At 58.0% G+C, this 17953-nt stretch overlaps 1 protein-coding gene across 1 annotated transcript in view; it reads left to right on the forward strand.

The window, feature by feature from the left end:
- COL5A1 (collagen type V alpha 1 chain) overlaps positions 1 to 17953 on the forward strand; it is a 163621-nt gene that overhangs the window by 116424 nt on the left and 29244 nt on the right. The window contains 12 exon segments of the mRNA XM_032634394.1: positions 4245 to 4289; positions 4430 to 4483; positions 5759 to 5803; positions 6323 to 6376; positions 7408 to 7461; positions 10049 to 10102; positions 10872 to 10979; positions 12261 to 12350; positions 12447 to 12500; positions 14004 to 14111; positions 16258 to 16365; positions 17573 to 17626. Coding sequence (XP_032490285.1) covers positions 4245 to 4289; positions 4430 to 4483; positions 5759 to 5803; positions 6323 to 6376; positions 7408 to 7461; positions 10049 to 10102; positions 10872 to 10979; positions 12261 to 12350; positions 12447 to 12500; positions 14004 to 14111; positions 16258 to 16365; positions 17573 to 17626 — 828 coding nt within the window.

Consider the following 17953-nt stretch of genomic DNA (forward strand, 5'->3'; position numbering starts at 1 on the left):
CTGCACTGCAGGTCCAGGCCCTGTGGGGTCACGTTGAGCAGCAGAGGCCTGGCCGTGGCTCTGGGGGCCGTGGCGCTCTGGTCCAAGCTCTGCCGCCCTCTTCTGCCCCTCGTGCTTCTCAGCCTCCCCAGTCCCGAGCCGAGACTGTTGGGCAGATGCCTGGATGCCCCCCGGCCCTCACGGGCCATTGTTCCAGTACGTCAGCACGTGATCACCAGGGTCACCACTGAAAACGAGTTGTTGGAAAGCAGGGGGGCCTGGGACCGGGACACTTCCTCCTGTTCTGAGGTTCGGACGCGGTTCCTAGGGTCTGAAACCTGGACACCCCGAGGAAACGATCTACTTCGGGATGGACAGGGATTGTCGGGTTGCATGTGGCTGTATCGTGGCCACATGGGTGGGTGTGGCCGCCAGCATTTAGAGAGAGCTGGGATGGCAACGATGCCAGCTTTTCCCGAAGAGAGAGGTTGGGCCGTGGTCAGGCATGACTGGAGCACACGTCTGTTCATTGTGGGAGAGGTGTGCCCAGGCACATTTTCCACGGGGAAAATGGCCACGTCTGTCCCCAGGAAGCGTCCGAGATCAGCCGGCTCGCAGCGAACAAGTTAGCGCCGCCGTTTTGTGCACGTCCTGGCAGACGGACAAGCCCCCGGGTCTGAGACCCCGAGCGTTCATTGTTTAGCCGTGGGCTCCCCATGTCCCTGCACCCAGGAGAGGACCCTGGAGTCACGAGACTCAGCACTCACGGCACGTCTGCCCATCCTCCCCTCCGGACAGACAGACGCCTTTATTCTGGAACCTTCCCCACGGAAGGAAGGAGGAATCCACTTTGGCTCTCCTGCCCTGGACTCCAGATCTCCCCAGGTCTCCACTCCGAGGCTGTCTGCCCGCAAGCACCCTCGCCGTCCTTGGCTCAGAGGATGGAGTGTGTGGGGACGCTGAGGAATCCAGGGGGAAATGTCTCCCGGGGCAGTGGCCTTCCCGCAGTCCTTTCCCCGTGGTTTTGAACTTCCAGTGTCGGTGCCCGTTCTGCTCTCTCGTCCTCGTCAAGCTGAGTTACAGGCTTGTTCTTATGTCACTGTGTCTGTCTGTTCTTGCAGACTGTTGAGTGTCTGCCTTGCCCATATGTCCCGGGTGCTCTGTGAGCCCAGGCTGGGGGACACTGCGGGAAAAACCCAAATCCCTGCCCTGGGGGTGCTCACCTTGCAGAGCCGGGACCGTGGAGAGATCAGTAAGTGAAGCAGGTGCTCTGGCAGGAAATAAGGCAGGATGGGCAGAGGGAATTCAGGGGAAAATTACGATTTTAGGTAGGGGGTCAGGGCTGGCCTGGAGGAGGAGGCCTGAGTAAGGGGCAGAGCCTGGGAGGGTCAGTGGGCAGAGGAAACCCTTCGCCTCAGGGGTGGAGGACGGTGACCAGCGTGTGCGGTGGTGGAGGTGAGAGGGGCCGAGGCCCCAGGATTCAGAGCATCCCTACGGAGCACTTGACCGAAGGCGCCACTGCATTTGAGACGTCGTCCACGGGAATTCCACGTGGACGTGATGGCACTTTGGATGGGAACCGTGGGAAGAGTGGGGAAGGTGTGAGAGACACAAGTTCCGCGGCCTTGGTGCTGGTGGCCCCCGATCCTGCTCTACGGTTGAGGAGGAGGGGGGACAGCTCTGGGGGCTGTGACAGCGGCGGGACCCAGAGCGTAGAGGTCAGACTCCAGGCCTCCTGGGACGGGGGCCCCAGGTGTCCATCTTCAGGCCACTTCTGCACTCCCGAGGCTGGAGGCGAAACACAGAAGCTGAGGCCAGTCTAGACCATCCAGGCAGCCAGCCCAGCCCGGGACGGGAGCCCCTCACCCCCGCCGGCATCGCGAGGGAAGCCAGACCCTCTGCTTCGTGAGCTGTCTGGCGCGGTTGGTCCCCTGAGCCGTGGCGAACGGAGGAGTCCCCGGCGGCCACTGGTGTGACTGTCCCCCCGCCCTTCCCTTGGCTTTGGAATTCAGAGTGACTGGGGCCATTTGGAGAGAGCTCATACACTTCTACAGCAGGTGCTTCTAAGGTCCTGTGAAGTACCGGGCCCTGGGGGCCTTGCCGCCCAGAGAGGGCACCCAGAGTGTGAAGAAAGACAGGTGAATCGGGGTGTCTCCCAGGAGGAAGAGCCTAAGCCAGCAGTCAGGGGAGGCCTCCTGGAGGTGGTGACATTCCTGGGACCCAAGGAGGGACGGAAGTTGGGAGGCGGGAGGGAGGAGGGGAAGGAAGGCTGGCCGTGGCTGCCCCTGCAGGCCGAGGCCTGGGGGGTGAACAGCTGACCTGTGTTCTTTATCCCAGGCCCTGGGGACCCACCCAGGCTTTCATCGGGGGAGCAACGTGGGAGGTTTTTAGAGTAGCTCTGGTCCCCGCTCTGGTGTGGAGAGCGGATGGGAAGGGAGCCGGCGGGCTGTGCTTCAGTGGAGAGGTCGTTTTACTCTCCTTTTGGACATTCTGGTCCGATGGATGCTTCTAAGTGCTGGGACGCTCAGCGTGACGGGTGGCGTGTGTGCTGACACGCGTGTGCCTCCCGTCTGACAGCTGCTTGTGAGCCGGCAGGTGCCCTCCTGTCCGCCTCATCGTGGCCTCTGCGGAGGGGCTGGCTGGGTTGGGGGACTGCTGGCTGTGGATTCCACGTACAGCCGGCTGTCATGTGAGCAGTCGACGGTCTGTCCCTGTCACTGGCCCGCACCCCGGGCCGAGGCGGGGTCCCAGCCGGCCCTGCCTGGGAAGAGCCAACCCCTTAGGAACACCACCAGCGACCGGAGGCTTCCGCCGCCTGCGTCGGGCATCTTGGCTCGAGCAAGGCTAGTTCTGGGAAGGCCCGTGCCTCCCCCGCAAGGGCACAAGGACAGGCGCTCACGGAGATTCTGTTAAGGAAGCCGTGGACGGGGCACCTTCTGTTCAGTGACGTAAGTCACCGGGATGCAAAACCCTGGGTTCGTTTACAAGGAAACCTGGAGAGCGTGGCACCGCCTGGGAGGCCTGACAGAATCCGTGGCTGAGGCTCTGTTTCGCTCCCAGTGCCCGGGGCACAGTTAGTTTAGGTCGGAACCCAGAGCCTTTCAGGTGACGAGATCAGAGCTGCGATCTGGGTCGTGGTGTTGGGTGGAGGCTGGGCGTGAAATGACGTGCCAGCTGGACTCACCCACAAATGCCAGGGAGGCACCCGGGTGGGTCACGGTGTCTCTGCTGGTGGAAGTCCATCATTTGAAGAAAGCAGATGTTTCATTCATTTTTGTAGGCAAATGTTTATTTGAAGCCGAAAGATCTCGTCATCTAATGAAAGCAGCGAGACCCAGAGTGCATCGTTAAAAAGCATCATAATCACCTCATTATCATAAAAGGTTTTATTAAACTCACTTCAAAACGGGAGGCTCTAGAAAGCAGTTTTGATTCTGGCAGTGAATGAAAGATGGTGAGAGGAAATGTATCAGGTGGCCTTTAGCAATACAGATCCATCTTGGGCTTTATCGTTAGAAACCAGAAAAAAAAAAAAAAAAAATTCCCGGAAAATGCATGGAGAAGTGGTGCAGATATAGGAGCCGTGATCAATCCATTACTTCCATGTGCTGTAGGTAAACTGCGCTTACCGGCTGTTACATATTTGCTTTAGAAAAAAACAAACGCGGTGCATTTGTTTTCCTTGGTTTGGAGAATGCAAAACCACAGAGAGAGAAAGAGTCTAAATTCTATTAGGTGAGAAGCAGATGACTCTCGGATACATGATTTATATATTAAATTGTAAGTTCGTTCGTTTGCAGCGCCTGTTGAAAATTTAATGGCTAATATCCTTAACTGTAGCAAAAGTAAATTATGTAGGAAAGGGGTTGACTTCCTTCTCTTTTCTTGTAATAATGATTCCCCCCACCCCTGCTGAGAGAGAGAGAGAGAGAGTGGAGAGAGAGATGAAGGGGGAGGAGGGGGGAGGAGGGAGGGCTAGATGCTTTGTGGGAAGGAAACCAGATAAGCATGGTTAACATCCATCAGGCAGCAGGAAGAAAACTGGATTTCAGCAGGCCTTGTACAGAAATATAAAGCTGTGTGTATTGGATGTACAGTGGATCCTGTCACCCTGAAAAGTCTTCCTTTAAAACAAAGATCAGGAGGAGGGTCTTTCCTAGCTTCTGACTTCGCATGGTCTCTCCATCACCCAGGAGGGGGGCCACCGCCCAGACAGTGACAGGTGTGTCAAGTGACTGACCGACACCCTTTTTCTCTGATTCCAGGGCACACCTGGGAAGCCGGGACCACGGGGGCAGCGAGGCCCGACGGTAACCCTGGGCGTGAGGGCCATCTTCCCGATTGGGAGCGGGTTGTGGGAGCATGCCCAGTAGCGGGGGGCGGGGTGGGGAAGGAGGCGTCAGGGACGCCGAGGATTGGAGCTGACCTGTCTTGTTTCCTGTTTGTCCAGGGTCCACGGGGTGAAAGAGGCCCCCGAGGCATCACTGGGAAGCCTGGCCCCAAGGTATATGTTCAGTATCCTCTGTGGCCCCGGGATGGACCAAAGTTTTGTTTTGTTTTGTTGCGGTACGCGGCCCTCTCACTGTTGCGGCCCCTCCCGTTGCGGAGCACAGGCTCTGGACGCGCGGGCTCAGCGGCCATGGCTCACGGGCCCAGCCGCCCAGCGGCATGTGGGATCCTCCCGGACCGGGGCACGAACCCGCGTCCCCTGCGTCGGCAGGTGGACTCTCAACTGCTGCGCCACCAGGGAAGCCCTGGACCAAAGTTTTTGGTGCACCAAAATGTCAAGCACCTGAGGGTGCCCCATGGCCTTTCTCACTTGAAAAAATAAAAGAAAGAAAGAAGTTTTCTTGGGGGTATTTAAGACGGAGCTGGTCTCCTCCACCAGCCGTTGGATGAGTTAGGTCAGGTTGAGTCACGTGGCAGAGGCTGCCCGGGGCCATCCCCCCGTGGAACTTTCCAGCCAGAAGCCTCGCAGCTCCAGGAGGTGAGGCCCAGCCAGGCTTTGGACAGATTCCCCCTCTCCCCGCCGCCCTAGTTCTGATGGGGAGGTCTCATTTCTTTTCTTGAGAAGGGGCTTGGAAGCTGCAGAGACATCTTTGCTGGGATTCTAAAGAAAGTTCTTCCTGCCCTGGTGAAAAATCCTCTGGATCCCCTCCTCCTGCCCTGGGGCCTTGAAGCCAATTTCACCCGCCCCCCGCCACCATCAGTGTGGAAACAAACCTCGGCCAGGCGGGCTGGTCCTGTCCTGTCCAGGATGTGATTTGCAAAGTGCATTCCTGCGAAGGAGATGGGCCCGCTGCTGGCCGAGGTGCGGAGCCGGGTAGATGTGCCGGCCCGGGGGCTACACACATACTTCCCTGACGAGCTCTGAGCCACGATCACACTCCCCGGAGGCTGACTTAACACTCAGCTGTTGCCCGGTGCCGGCTGGGCCCCGGGACGGGGCCTGTGTCCCGTCTTCTCATGAGTTTGGGCTGCACCCCCTGGTGGAAGCGTGGCCTTTGTCCCACAGCGGGAGAGTGTTCTCCTGGAATGTCACAGCCGCGGGGATGCCGGCTCAGTGTCAGGTGTGCCTGGAGCGGCCAGGGGACAGGTGGCCTTTGGGATCCACGGCCTGGCTCTTTACTGAGAATCCAGTGGGGTGAGCCTCCAGGAGGGCACACGTGCAGTATGTGACCCTGAACTTCTGATGATGTCACGAGCCAGAGTCTTTACTCAAAATTAGTAATAGTAGAAATAATAATAAGCTTTTCTTGATCTTTCCCTCCCTTCCCAGGGCAACTCTGGAGGCGATGGCCCGGCCGGCCCTCCGGGTGAACGGGTAAGCATCTGGACACATCCCGGAAACATCTCTAGGAACATCTGCAGGAAAGCAGCCTGCCTTAAATAGCCCCCCTGCATTTCTTCCCCAGTGGGCGGGGGAGAGGGAGGCTAGCCTTTGACTCTGCCGAAGGAGAGGGTTTTCCTAAAATGGAAAGGGGGTCAGAGGTAGCCTTCCCTGGGAGTAAAGTCTTCTGTCGGTTAGAGATGGAGAGCCCATCCATTTGGTCCTTGCCTTGGGGTTTGGGGGGACAGTGGCTGAGATGTCAGGAAACTGGGTCCTGGGCCCGTGCTGCCCCAAGCGACCTTGTTCTGTGACCTGGCCTCCTCGGCCCCTGACTGGACTTCTTTTCACATCGGTGAGGGCAAGGGCTGGAAAAAATAGAGATGAGGTCATGGGGAGCAGTGATAAATCATGCCTGGTGCCTGTGCTCAGAGAGCCGACGGTGAGGGCTGCTGGACCCCCCCAGATGCTAGGGAGAAGATGTCTCTCCTCATACTGGCCATTCTCTGTCCTCAGGGACCCAACGGACCCCAAGGACCCACGGGGTTCCCTGGACCAAAGGGTCCCCCGGTGAGTACTGCGTTTTCCCTGTGGGGCTGGCCCAGGATTTCCCAGAGATGTTGGATCTTCCCCGAGGCTCCAGCGGCCTCCTGGCAGCTGGCGGGTGGGGAGGGAGACCTGCCCGGAAGCTCAGGCTGGAGAGAGCTGCTTTTGGGGAGCACGGACCCCTCTTTCATTTAGACCATCACGATTTTCTAGTTGGCACTGTCTTAGGGCGCTAGGGCTGCCATAACAAATGACCACACACCCGGTCACTTAAAACCACAGAAATGTGTTCTCTCACCGTCTGGAGGCCAAAGTCCAAAATCCAGGTGTGGGCAGGCCCGATTCCTCCTCTGAGGGCTCTCGGGGAGAATCCGTCCCAGGCCTCTCCCAGCTTCCGGCGCCTGCCGGCCGCCCTTGGGTTGCAAATGCTCGCCCAGATCTCTGTCTGCATCTTCGCCTGGCCTCTCTGTCGCTCTGTGTCTTCAAGTTCTCTATCTCTATCCACTGGTCACTGGATCAGGCCCCACCCTAACCCATTCAGACCTCACTTTGACCTAATTCCATCTGCAAAGACCCTATTTCCAAATGAGGCCACGGTCACAGCTTCCAGGGGTTAGGACCTCAGCCTGTTTTGGGGGAGACACAGTTCAACTCACAACAGACACAGTATGTTTCCTCTGAGAAAGAAAAACCCCTCGTGGCTGGAGTTAGTGCCTCACGGCGCTTGCTTGGGGGCGGGGTTAGGGAGGAGTTTGGCCTCTGAACCAGACACATTTGATCCTCCTTCACCTCCCACTGGCTGGACCTCAGGGAGCTGCTGACCTCTCGCTGCCTTGGTTTCTCCCCGTGGGAGACGGCGGTGACCCTCAGGGTGGTTGTGAGCGTTCAGGGGGACGGTGCCCAGACCCTGGGTCCCACGTGGTACTTGTCACCGTAACTTTGCCGTCATTGCCTTGGAAATGAAGTAGCAGCTTTTGTTGCCTGGTGTAGCACAAAACCCCGAAGGTGTGTGCGTCTCAGAACACAATGCAACTGCCTTCCTTTGCTTTCTTCAGGGGCCCCCGGGCAAGGATGGGCTCCCGGGACACCCTGGACAGAGAGGAGAGACGGTGAGTATGGGCAGGGCTGGGGGACCTGGGCTTTGCTGCCCATCAGCTTATGGGAGGCGGTCAGCCTGGGGAAAGCCCCTGAGGGCCGGGCCATCTTCTGTGGCCTCGGGGAGAGCCCAGCGCAGGCAGCCACCCTGTGACACTCTGTGTGCAAAGGCAGGCGCTGGCTGCAAGCCGTCCTGGCCAGTTTGGTCCAAGGTCACACGTGAAACCATAATGACACAAACAAAAACCTAGCACGGCCGCCGTTCCTTCCTCCCGCAGCAGTCTGAGTGTGGCTGGTTTGTTCTATGCGCATCTGATCTGGAAAAGTAGTTGGGAAGATTCTCCGTTTGTCGTTTGGTTATTTTATGCCGCCCCCAGCCCTGTCTGTCCAGGCCCTTCCGGCCTCGGGGTTGACGGCAGGGGGCCTGGAGGGTTCCTTCCAAGTCCCCTTTTATAGGAAGGAGGACAGGTGGCCGGTCAGGGTGGAGTTTGGGCCCTTGGCTATGCTCAGGGCCAGCGTCTCTGCTGTCACAGGCTCTCCTTGACCTGGCCCTGACTTGTAGCAATGCCCGTTCCAGCCTTTGTCAGCTGGACTTACAGGACACCCACATTTCTTAGTTCTAGGAAAAGCATTTATCGGAAACGTGATGACGTTCTGGTCCCGGGAGCCACTGGGGATTCGTCCCAGCGTCACGTTGTGTTCCCTCCAGGCCTGTGCCCCGGAAGGGTGTGGGCAAACCTGTGACCTTGGGGCTCCAGGCTTTGGACAGCTGGGGACTCACAGCGCCTGGTGACGTCCTTGTCACCAGATTGGTGGAGAGTGGCCGAGAGGCCCCCTTGTCTCTGCACCCCGTGTCCTTGTGGCCAGAGGTCTCTGGCGGACGCTCCCAGGAAGAGCAGTCCCCGCGTGAAAGGGCATTTTGCGGGCACGTTTAATATGTTTAACATGTTCTTGGTGACTCTGCTTTAAAAAATCCCTTTGTCCCTCTTCGGCTTGTTCTGATGAAACGTCTTGTAATTGTACCATCCCGGGTTCCGCACAGCGCTCTGTGGCTGGTAAATGGACGTTACTTTGCTCTTTTGTTGATAGAGAAAAATGAAAACGTTCCTAGCTTTGCGTCTTCTTCTCTAATGCTTCTCTGAGGAGACAAGATGGAAGGTTTCGCGTCGTGTGTGCTCTTCCGCGTCTGCCTTGTTCCGGGAAGAGGCTGGCAAAGTGATGAAGCTGCTTATTTTTGCTGGGAAAGTAGGACAGGTTCTTCCCGGCTCCACCTGCCACGCCCAGCTGCCCCCGTAGACTCAGGGGCACCCCCATCCAGACCCACCTGGGGTGGCATGTCCTCCACGGGCCAGTCCAGACGCCTCCAGAAAGGTCTTCCCTGGGGTGTTGCCTTGTGCTATCTGTAGAGGCCGGAGACACGAGAGGTCATGGCATCTCCTAAGTGCGACCGCGAAGCCCGTTTCTCGGGAGGGGCTAGAGACGGATCCCGGCCTCAGCAGCCGTGGACGGTCCCCGCAGTGGACCACGCGGGGGGCCTTTCTTGCTTACGCCCAGGCTCCTGCCTCCACTTGGGCACTGCTGCCCGGCCCGCCGAGCGGGAGGTGCCCTCGACCTGTCCACCATTCCTTGTTTCTGACCCTGTAAAGGCTGCCTACGGGGAACGCTGCATTGACCATGGCCGTATTAGTCCATTGCATGCAACTCAGCTGGGCCTAAAGAAGGGAGCCCTCCTGGAATGTGCCGAGGGGCCGAGTCCGCTGTGGGTTTGTGTGGTCCAGCGGCTGGTCCACGACGCTGGCCGTCGTGCAGTGGATTAGAGGCGCCCGCTCGTCAGCCCCGCGGGCAGCTCACCCTGCAGCTCTCGCTGTGGCTTTCAACGAGGCACCTCCCTCTCCAGACTCTAAAGAGTTTCCACTAAAATCCTCCCGGGCGTAGCATCTGCCGTCTTCCCCAGCATCGCGTGACACCTGCAGATGGCCTCTTGTCGGCACGTGCCATGCTCTGTAGACGTGCCGGAAATTAAAGTCGCGTTGCTTTGCCGTCAGCCCTCTCCTCTGGAGGGGAGTGTGTGCGGTGCAGCCAGATGGGTGTCTCCGTGCCACTGTGAAGAGCAGAAGCAAGAGATTCTTGTGCAACCGAGCTAAGAATATCTCCCAGCCGCTGCGCTGCAAGTCCCCACCGCGTCCCAGTTTCAGCCAGTGCAGAGGGACGCGGTGGTGAAACCACCTGCCCTGCCCCGGGAGCCTTGGTGACAGCAGCAGGGCAGTCTCCACAAAGTCACTGACGAGATGCAGGCCAGAGGTGGCTCCAGACAGGGGACACCAAGTCTGCTCAGAAAATGAACGCTTAGTGACATTAGAAAGATGAACGGTTTTAAAACGTATTTCTCAGCACAAACCAGGGCTACGGGAAGCAGCTGGTGAAACTAATCTGTCTGGCTTCACGACCTTCCTGAAATTCACGCAAAATGAAACGAGAGAAATGGCCCTTTGAAATGAGGGCTGGGACGTCCGCTCTTTGGGGGTGGGGTGAGGGTTGGCGGGGGCGAGCCTTCTGTTGGGTCGCTCTGGACATCTCAGTGTGCCAACTCTCTCTTCGCAGGGTTTCCAAGGCAAGACCGGCCCTCCAGGCCCCCCGGGTGTGGTCGGCCCTCAGGTGAGATACAGCATCCCCTGGTGTCACTGGTCGTCCTGGGTCCCCACCCGCACAGGAAAGAGAGTCACGCTCGGGACGGAAGTTCCCCACCATTCTCAAGGTCTGGGTGCAGCCAAGAGGCCATCACAAGGCCCGTAGTGCTTGTTTAGAGATGTGCTCCGTGCAGGGGACCAGGTGTAGAGAGCAGGGGAGTGATCTGTTGACATGGACATAAACGGAGCGGGCAGCACCATGGGGGCTGCCAGGCCCGTGGGCAGCCCACCCCTTGGTGTCCATGCAGCCTGATTCCCCGCCCTGGATCCAGTACCCAGGGCTGCTGTTCTAATCACCCGCAGATCAATGTGAGGACGGGCTTGCAGGCCCAGAGCCACACAGCAGGGTTCAGTCACCTTGCTTCTCAGAAATTTCCCACCTAACGTGGCAGTGAATAAGGTACTGCCCCAGGAAATGCGGGTGCGCTCCCCGCTCCCTCTCTCTGCTGGTTTCCCCGTGACACCCTGGGAAACGCAGGCCCTGCCCCACTTCATCGGGGAGGAGACACAGGACCACAGGGCCAGGCAGTGGCTGTCGAAAATCACCCACCTGGTTCGCTTTGACCTTTCTGGATCTTTACCGGAGGGAGATGACTTTCAAAGGAATGTGGAGGTCTAGTGGGCTTGCAGTGGCCCTTTGCCTCTGTGGCCAGGCTGTCCTTAGATGTAGGAAGAGAAGGTTACTCCCTTGCGTGTCCCTCGAACACGGTTTATGGCTGACACACTTTTCCCAACAGGGTCCCACGGGAGAAACTGGTCCCATGGGTGAGCGTGGCCACCCTGGGCCCCCGGGCCCCCCTGGTGAACAAGGGCTCCCGGGCCTGGCCGGAAAAGAAGGGACGAAGGTGAGTGTCCGGGACCTCCGTGCCAGGTAGACTTTCCCAAGGAACCATTTTGGCCTTTGGTCTGCTTTTTTCTGAAGAGTGGGTAATTCTCAAGCAGATGCTCCTCGTGCCAGTCCATCCCCCAAACCAGGAACTTAGTTCAGCTTTTGCTAGCTTTGAAGGGGAGCTGAGCACACCTGCCGCCCGGATGGATGTGACGGGGGCTGGGGACCGCCTTTTCCCCGGGCTGCCCACGCCCATTCCCAGAAATGGATACAACCCTGACAACTCATGTGTCTAAGTGGGATTTAGCAGAAAGCGACCCTTTAAAAAACTGCCCACTGTAAGAGGAGAAAGAATAAATATTAAAAATATCTGTCCCCACCCTGGGTACCCCAGGCTGGTGGTTATGACTTTCTGTGTTTTAGCATAAAAATGAACAGCCTTCCCGTTTTCAGCTTTTCAGTGAGGGACACAGGAAGGATAAGCTCTCCAGCCCCTTGTGTGAACACATACAAGAAAGTAAACTTGAGAAGTAATCAAATAGTGAAAAAATTACACACACGTATGTAGGCATGCGTGCACATATGCTTGAGTACATATGTATGTGCTTGAAAAACGAGACGCGTACGTGTGTGTATAATACAGAGCCAGGTGTCTGGCCACAGCGAGAGCTCTCTGAGTTTGGAAAGGGAGCCAAGGGCATGCTGGTTTGAAGACCGATATGCTGCCATGTTGGACCCCAGAGAAAATTCTGGAAGATGTCAAAGCTTTAGTGAACCTCAGGGAAGGTACATGCTCAGGTGGAGAATCTTCTCAGAATATGTGGTTTCAGGCTCGAGACGAGTGTCTTGAGCAGCAAGTCCTCTTCAAGGCAACGCTTCCCATGCTTCGGCCACGGACTCCTTCCCCTGAGCCCAGTTTTCGAGGATCCCCAGATACATGAGAAGGGCAGACGTGGGGCCCTCAGCCCTGGCTCAGCCGTCGTGGCCCCGAAGGACATGGTGGGGGCCTGGGCCTCCGTGGAGACGACTGGAGTCCCGGTCGGAATCCGTCCCCGAGCCACACGCAGAGCCAGCCCGCCGCACGGGACCCCGGCTGTGAGCTTGGGCTGCACTCCAGCGCGTGGACCTGCCAACCAATGATTCAAGTCAAGGCGCAGAGGTTCCTTTTAAAGCCAAGTGCCCGGGGAAGCCTCCAACCCAGGTCCCGAGCGGATCCGGAACACCAGGCCCCGCCCAGCTCCCTGTCCACCCTGGTCTTGGGCATCGCTCGGAAACTCACCTATGGCTCTGATTTCAGGGTGACCCAGGCCCCACCGGCCTTCCTGGAAAAGATGGCCCCCCAGGGCTACGTGGCTTCCCCGGGGACCGAGGGCTTCCTGGTCCAGTGGTGAGTGAGGGGCCAGCCAGGGGGACGGAGCTGGAGGCTGCCCAGCCCGGGGGGCGTCTCCCCTTGGCGCCCCGCCCACATGTTGTTGCTTTGCAGGGGGCGCTTGGACTGAAAGGCAGTGAAGGCCCCCCAGGCCCGCCAGGCCCCGCGGTGAGTGTGCTGGCTTGGCACAGAGCCTCTTTCCCACCCTCTGCTCTGCAGGCAAGACGGGCGTCCCGAGGCCCGGGAGCACGCACACCTGCCCTGGCCCCGCGTGGGTCCTGGGAAAGCTGTGGTGGCGGAGCTGGGCTTGGGAGGGACGTGCACGGTGTGCCCGTGCTGGCAGCCGGTGACGAAGGGCCAGGGGCGGGGCCGTGTTGTGTGAGGACCGCTGGAGAGCCGGGCGGTTTGGAGGAGGGCTGCACGGGCTCCCCAGCCTGTGGAGGATGCTTCGCGTGGGTCTGGGCCCGGAGCAGCCGGGACGGGCACGGACACACAGCTCCACGGCCTCGAGAGCGGGGCTGTCGGCGCGCCTGGGGCTGCCCAAGGCAGAGGTGACCCAGTACAGGCGGGAGGCCTTTCCCCCAGAGCTGTGCTGTCTGTTAACCGAGGCGGTCCCCGCCAACTTTGAGTCTAGCTACAAGAGGCTTGGAGATCCAGAGCTTCCAGACCCTGGGCTGTGGTCTGGGGGAATCAGGGGCCGCGAGAGCCTGTGCCCACCCTCCAGAGACACGCCCACGGGCCCCCTGTTCTTGCCTCTTTGTGGAAAGGCGACATCTGTGTTACTTCCCCCTGCCCTTCAAATGAGCCCATCTGACAGCCCCCTCACTCACCTACAGAGTGGGGCTTTAGGAGCTTCCCCTGGCCCCTGGCTGGGTTTGAGGGTGGACCATGGAATGACCGCCCCCCTTCCCCTGAGTTATGGGCCATTTGAGAGAGACAGTGACGGGGAAGTCAAATACCGCCTTTCCTCGTGATAAGGGCCAGGAACAGGACGACACCCCAGGCAACAGCGGTCTCGCGATGCTGAACCCCTAGAATTAGTCCAGGTGTCCACCTGTCAGCCCCGCTCCTGGGCCAGAGCCTTGCCTTAAAACGTACAGCGTGTGGGGCTTCCCTGGTGGCGCAGTGGTTGAGAGTCCGCCTGCCGATGCAGGGGATACCGGTTCGTGCCCCGGTCCGGGAGGATCCCGCATGCCACGGAGTGGCTGGGCCCGTGAACCATGGCCGCTGGGCCTGCGCGTCCGGAGCCTGTGCTCCGCAATGGGAGAGGCCACAACAGTGAGAGGCCCGCATACCGCAAAAAAAAAAAAAAAAAAACGTACAGCGTGGAGGAGCAGGGCAGCAGGTGGACGCTCTGTGGCAGGCAGGCCCCAAAGGGCAGAGTGGCTACCAGCATCCCAGAGGAGGTCATTCAAAGCCAGGACTCACGGAGGGAGGATGTGTTCTCAGACACTGCAGAGCGACTTGGAATTACGGGTTGGGGAGCGAAGAGGGCGTCAGAAACACAGCCCCAAATGCTAGACCAGATAGTTCGTGTTTGCAAAGGGCCCTGGGGAGCTACTGTGGGCTCTAGAGGGAGAGGGTGAGTGGTATGACCAGGCGGTGCTTTAGGAAGTTGTATCCATGCATTGGAGAGCCTTTGAAATAAACCACTTTCTTGCCTCGCCCCAGGGATCTCCAGGGGAGAGAGGTCCGGCCGGTGCTGCTGGGCCCATCGGAATTCCAGGGAGACCTGGGCCCCAGGGACCTCCCGGGCCGGCTGGGGAGAAAGGAGCTCCTGTAAGTACTGCCTCGAAGGAGCTCTGTCCCTGCCCCCGTGTTGTCCCCTCCCCAGGCATTTCCCTGGGGGTTCACGGGATCGGGGACGTGGGGGCAGTTTGTGGTGTGTGCCCAGCTGGGCCGATCACAGTGGCGGCCAGGTTCTTTCCCGGAGTTGCCTGAGCTGGAGGGGTGTTCGGGGAGCGTCCGGGCCAGGCTCGGCTGGTCACACCTACACATCTGGGCCCCAGCGTGTGCAGGCACGGGGAGGGGTGGAGACAGTGTGTCCAAACGTGGCGTTGGCCCCAGTCCAGGCTCTGGGTGCCCTGTGTGCACAGCCCCCTGCCCCCCGGCCCGGGCCGACACCCGGTCAGTGTATGGGAAAGGTGGGTATTTGGGGTGGTGCTTGCGTTGTCGGTCTGGGGGTAGGCGTGGAGAAAGGAAGGGACGGGAGACATGACCGGCAGATAAGCAGCTTCCTCCCAGACCCCTGACCGCCGGCCTCCCAGTGAACCCCAATTGTGATCGCCCCAACCTGGAGGCTTTGTGAAAGCTCAGGGACAGGGGGTCTGGAGTCTTGCTTTCCATGAAGGGGGTTAGAGAGACCCTTCCTGTCTAGACACCTCCTGGGAAGCCAACCACCAGCCCCTTCCCCAAACGACTCCCCAGAGCGCCCCCTTCCTGCCTGGATGTACCCTCACCCCGGCCACGTTTCACGTCTGCCACGTGATTTTGGAAACGCTCGCCTGCCCCTGCATTCAATCAGCCACAGAGACAAATTCCAGCTCAAACCTCCCTTTCGAATTCTGAATGTCATAGGAGCCCGAGTTCCGGGGTAACGGGCTGCGAGGATGGTGTCCTGTCGAGTTAAGACACCTGCGTGGATTGATTTCTGTTAGAAGGAGTGGTTTTCCTTATGTGTTTCCCCGTCCATGGCGCATGGGTAGAAAGAGGGCCCTGGTTGCCTTCCCGGCCGAGAGCTCCCCATGGGAACCACGCTGGACACGTGGGCGTCATGGAGAATCCGATCAGTGTGTCATCGGCAGTTCTGATGGCATCTGCTCCTTCCTGTGAGGCTCCCAGGACACGGATCCCGCTGAATTCTGCCCCAGAACCCTGACTCTTGTCGGGCGCTGGACGCATGTAGAGCACACACAGATGCGGTTGGAAACGGTCGAGTTCGTTGTTTCAAGAGAGTAAATACCTGAGCAGAAACCTCTCAGGGTTGTATCCTCCTGTGAAAAGCTTGTCATGCTTCCAGAGTAGCTGCAAGAGAAGAAAAGGTCAAACAAAGGTCATGTGTCATGTCGGGCAGGAAGGTTCTCTGTGAGCCACAGTCAGCCTGGGCATTTTCTGGCTTCATTGGGGAAGAACTTTTATCAGGACGAACTAAATCGAGGAGGAGGAAGTGAACTGTGCAGCAGGAGAGGGGAAGAGGGGGTAGGAGAGGATGCCGGCCCAAGTCGGTGACTGTGTGACTATGCACTTCCCCACCCGTGTCCCCTCCCCGACGTCCACGCCTCGTTCTGTGCCTCTGCTGGGAGAAGGGAATCCCGGCTTGGGTGAGAAAGTTCCAGCCACTCACAGCGTGGAACGTGGCTGGTAAAATTAAGCAAGAACTCAGTAAGGATCATTTGAGATGACCAAGGGGGCAAATAGGAAAATGAACCAAAACCATGAGGAAGGGAAGATAGGAGAGTGTGTGTGTGTGTGTGTGTGTGTGTGTGTGTGTGTGTGTGTGTGTGCTCACGTATGTGCAGGTCCGTGTGCTCTTGCAGGGAATCGGGAGAGTAATAAGCAAGTTGGCCGAGGCCGGAGCTCAGGCCCTCCGGGCCGCTGGCTTGGACGGACCCAGGAATCTGGTCGGCGAGGTTTGAATCCCGGCTCTACTGCTTACGAACGAGCCTCAGTTTCCCCTTCTGTAAAAGAGTAGCCCTTCCTAGGATGGGCGAGGATTAAATGCAGAGATGCAGGGGAAGGGGTGACACAAAGCCGGACTCGGAGCCACCCTCGGTGCATCCGAGGGAAATCCATTAGGACCGTGGTGATGGTCCCTGCCCAGGAACTGCCCACTTCCTGCCTGTGGGCCTCTCTGTGGAGGATGAGCTGGTGGCAGATGTTCCCACGATGGAGCTGCCTTTGAACAGGGATCTCCTCTCCTCTTTAGGGCGAGAAAGGTCCACAAGGCCCAGCTGGCCGAGACGGTCTACAGGGTCCCGTGGGGCTCCCTGGTCCAGCTGGCCCTGTGGGTCCCCCTGGAGAAGATGGAGATAAGGTAAGAAGAATTCAGTGAGGTCCCCCAACCTGGACCATGCACAGCCAAGCTTGGCCAGTGCTGGCAGGTCAGAGCTGGCGGGGGGGCGGGGGGGGGGTCCTTTTTTTTTTTTCTTTTCTTTTTTTTTGCCATACACGAGCCTCTCACTGCTGTGGCCTCTCCCGCCGCGGAGCACAGGCTCCGGACGCGCAGGCTCAGCGGCCATGGCTCACGGGCCCAGCCGCTCCGCGGCATGTGGGATCTTCCCGGACCGGGGCACGAACCCGCATCCCCTCCGTCGACAGGCGGACCCTCAACCACTGCGCCACCAGGGAAGCCCGGGGGGGTTCCTTTTAAACCAAGTGATGCAGGCGACGTAGGGGCTCTGGCGACAGACGGACCCCATGCTGCCATCCGACATTCTTGGCGTTAGTGGATGATTTCGGAATAGCTCACAAATAATGGTAATAAATGAGATCTCTGACATGCTTGAGGGGACTTAGACGCTGCTTTTCTCTTGGGTAGTTTTGGTGTTGCCAGAGACATTTGCTGAAGCAGCCAGAGCACGGGAAAATGCTCTCAGTCATTTCAAATTCTAAATCTGTGGAGCCTGATTTAATGAGGTTTTACTCAACGTCTATTTTTAAATGTCTCCACTTCAGTGATCAAGGCCCCCTTCCGTTAAGAACGTGCTTTATGCTCCTGACGCTCTTACTGCCGGAGCTTGTATTTTATCCTCCAGCTAATGAAGACAGTGAAATTTATCTCTTCGGTTTTCACTTTCTGTTTATGAGAACTTTCCGGTGACATTTCCGACTTTGTCACCTCTGCAGCGATGACGCCTTGCCTCTCAGGGTGGGAGACAACCCTGCACAGCAGAAACACTGGAGAGATTTTAATAACTTGGGAAGCGTAGTAATTGACTTGTCTTTATTATACTGTCATGTCATCCAACTTGACAAAGTAAATATTTCCATTACGATTTCTTTTATCACACTTTCAAATCTGGTACAGTCCTGCGAAGCGTAAGATCAAGGCCTCATCCCTTTTAGTTCTCTCATTAAAAAAGAAATCAAATTAATATATGGAAACGTTTCTTCTTAGGAAAGTTATAGGGCCCCCTGGAGAGGAGATTGTTCTTACTGTCCAAGAAAAATTAATTAAGGGGAGCAGATGACGTGCAAACGATCGTTGGACCGTCTGATGGGTCTTTCACGTGTTCCCACAGGGGGAGATCGGGGAACCGGGACAGAAGGGGAGCAAGGGAGACAAAGGCGAACAGGTAAGGGGCCACATGCAGGGCCACCAGTGGAGCCACGGCACAGGGCTACGTGCTCGGTGTGGCTCACACTCATCACTGACATGAACAACCGTTTTAATATAACAACATTCACGCCGGTAACTGATGGGCCAGAGCTGGGCTTCGGGCTTCCCTTCCCTGTTGAAATCTTGTGTGCGTACGTGCGCCTACGTGCGTGTGTGCACGCACAGGTATGTGTTGGGTGCACATGTATGCATGTCACGTGTATCTGTAAGAGAATCCCTTGTTGACAGATGAGCAGAAAGCACTCACAGGTTTTGTGAAGTCAAGCAGATTCAGCGTTTTTGT

The sequence above is a fragment of the Phocoena sinus genome, chromosome 6 (genome assembly GCF_008692025.1).
Source record: "Phocoena sinus isolate mPhoSin1 chromosome 6, mPhoSin1.pri, whole genome shotgun sequence".
NCBI classification, from domain to species: domain Eukaryota; kingdom Metazoa; phylum Chordata; class Mammalia; order Artiodactyla; family Phocoenidae; genus Phocoena; species Phocoena sinus.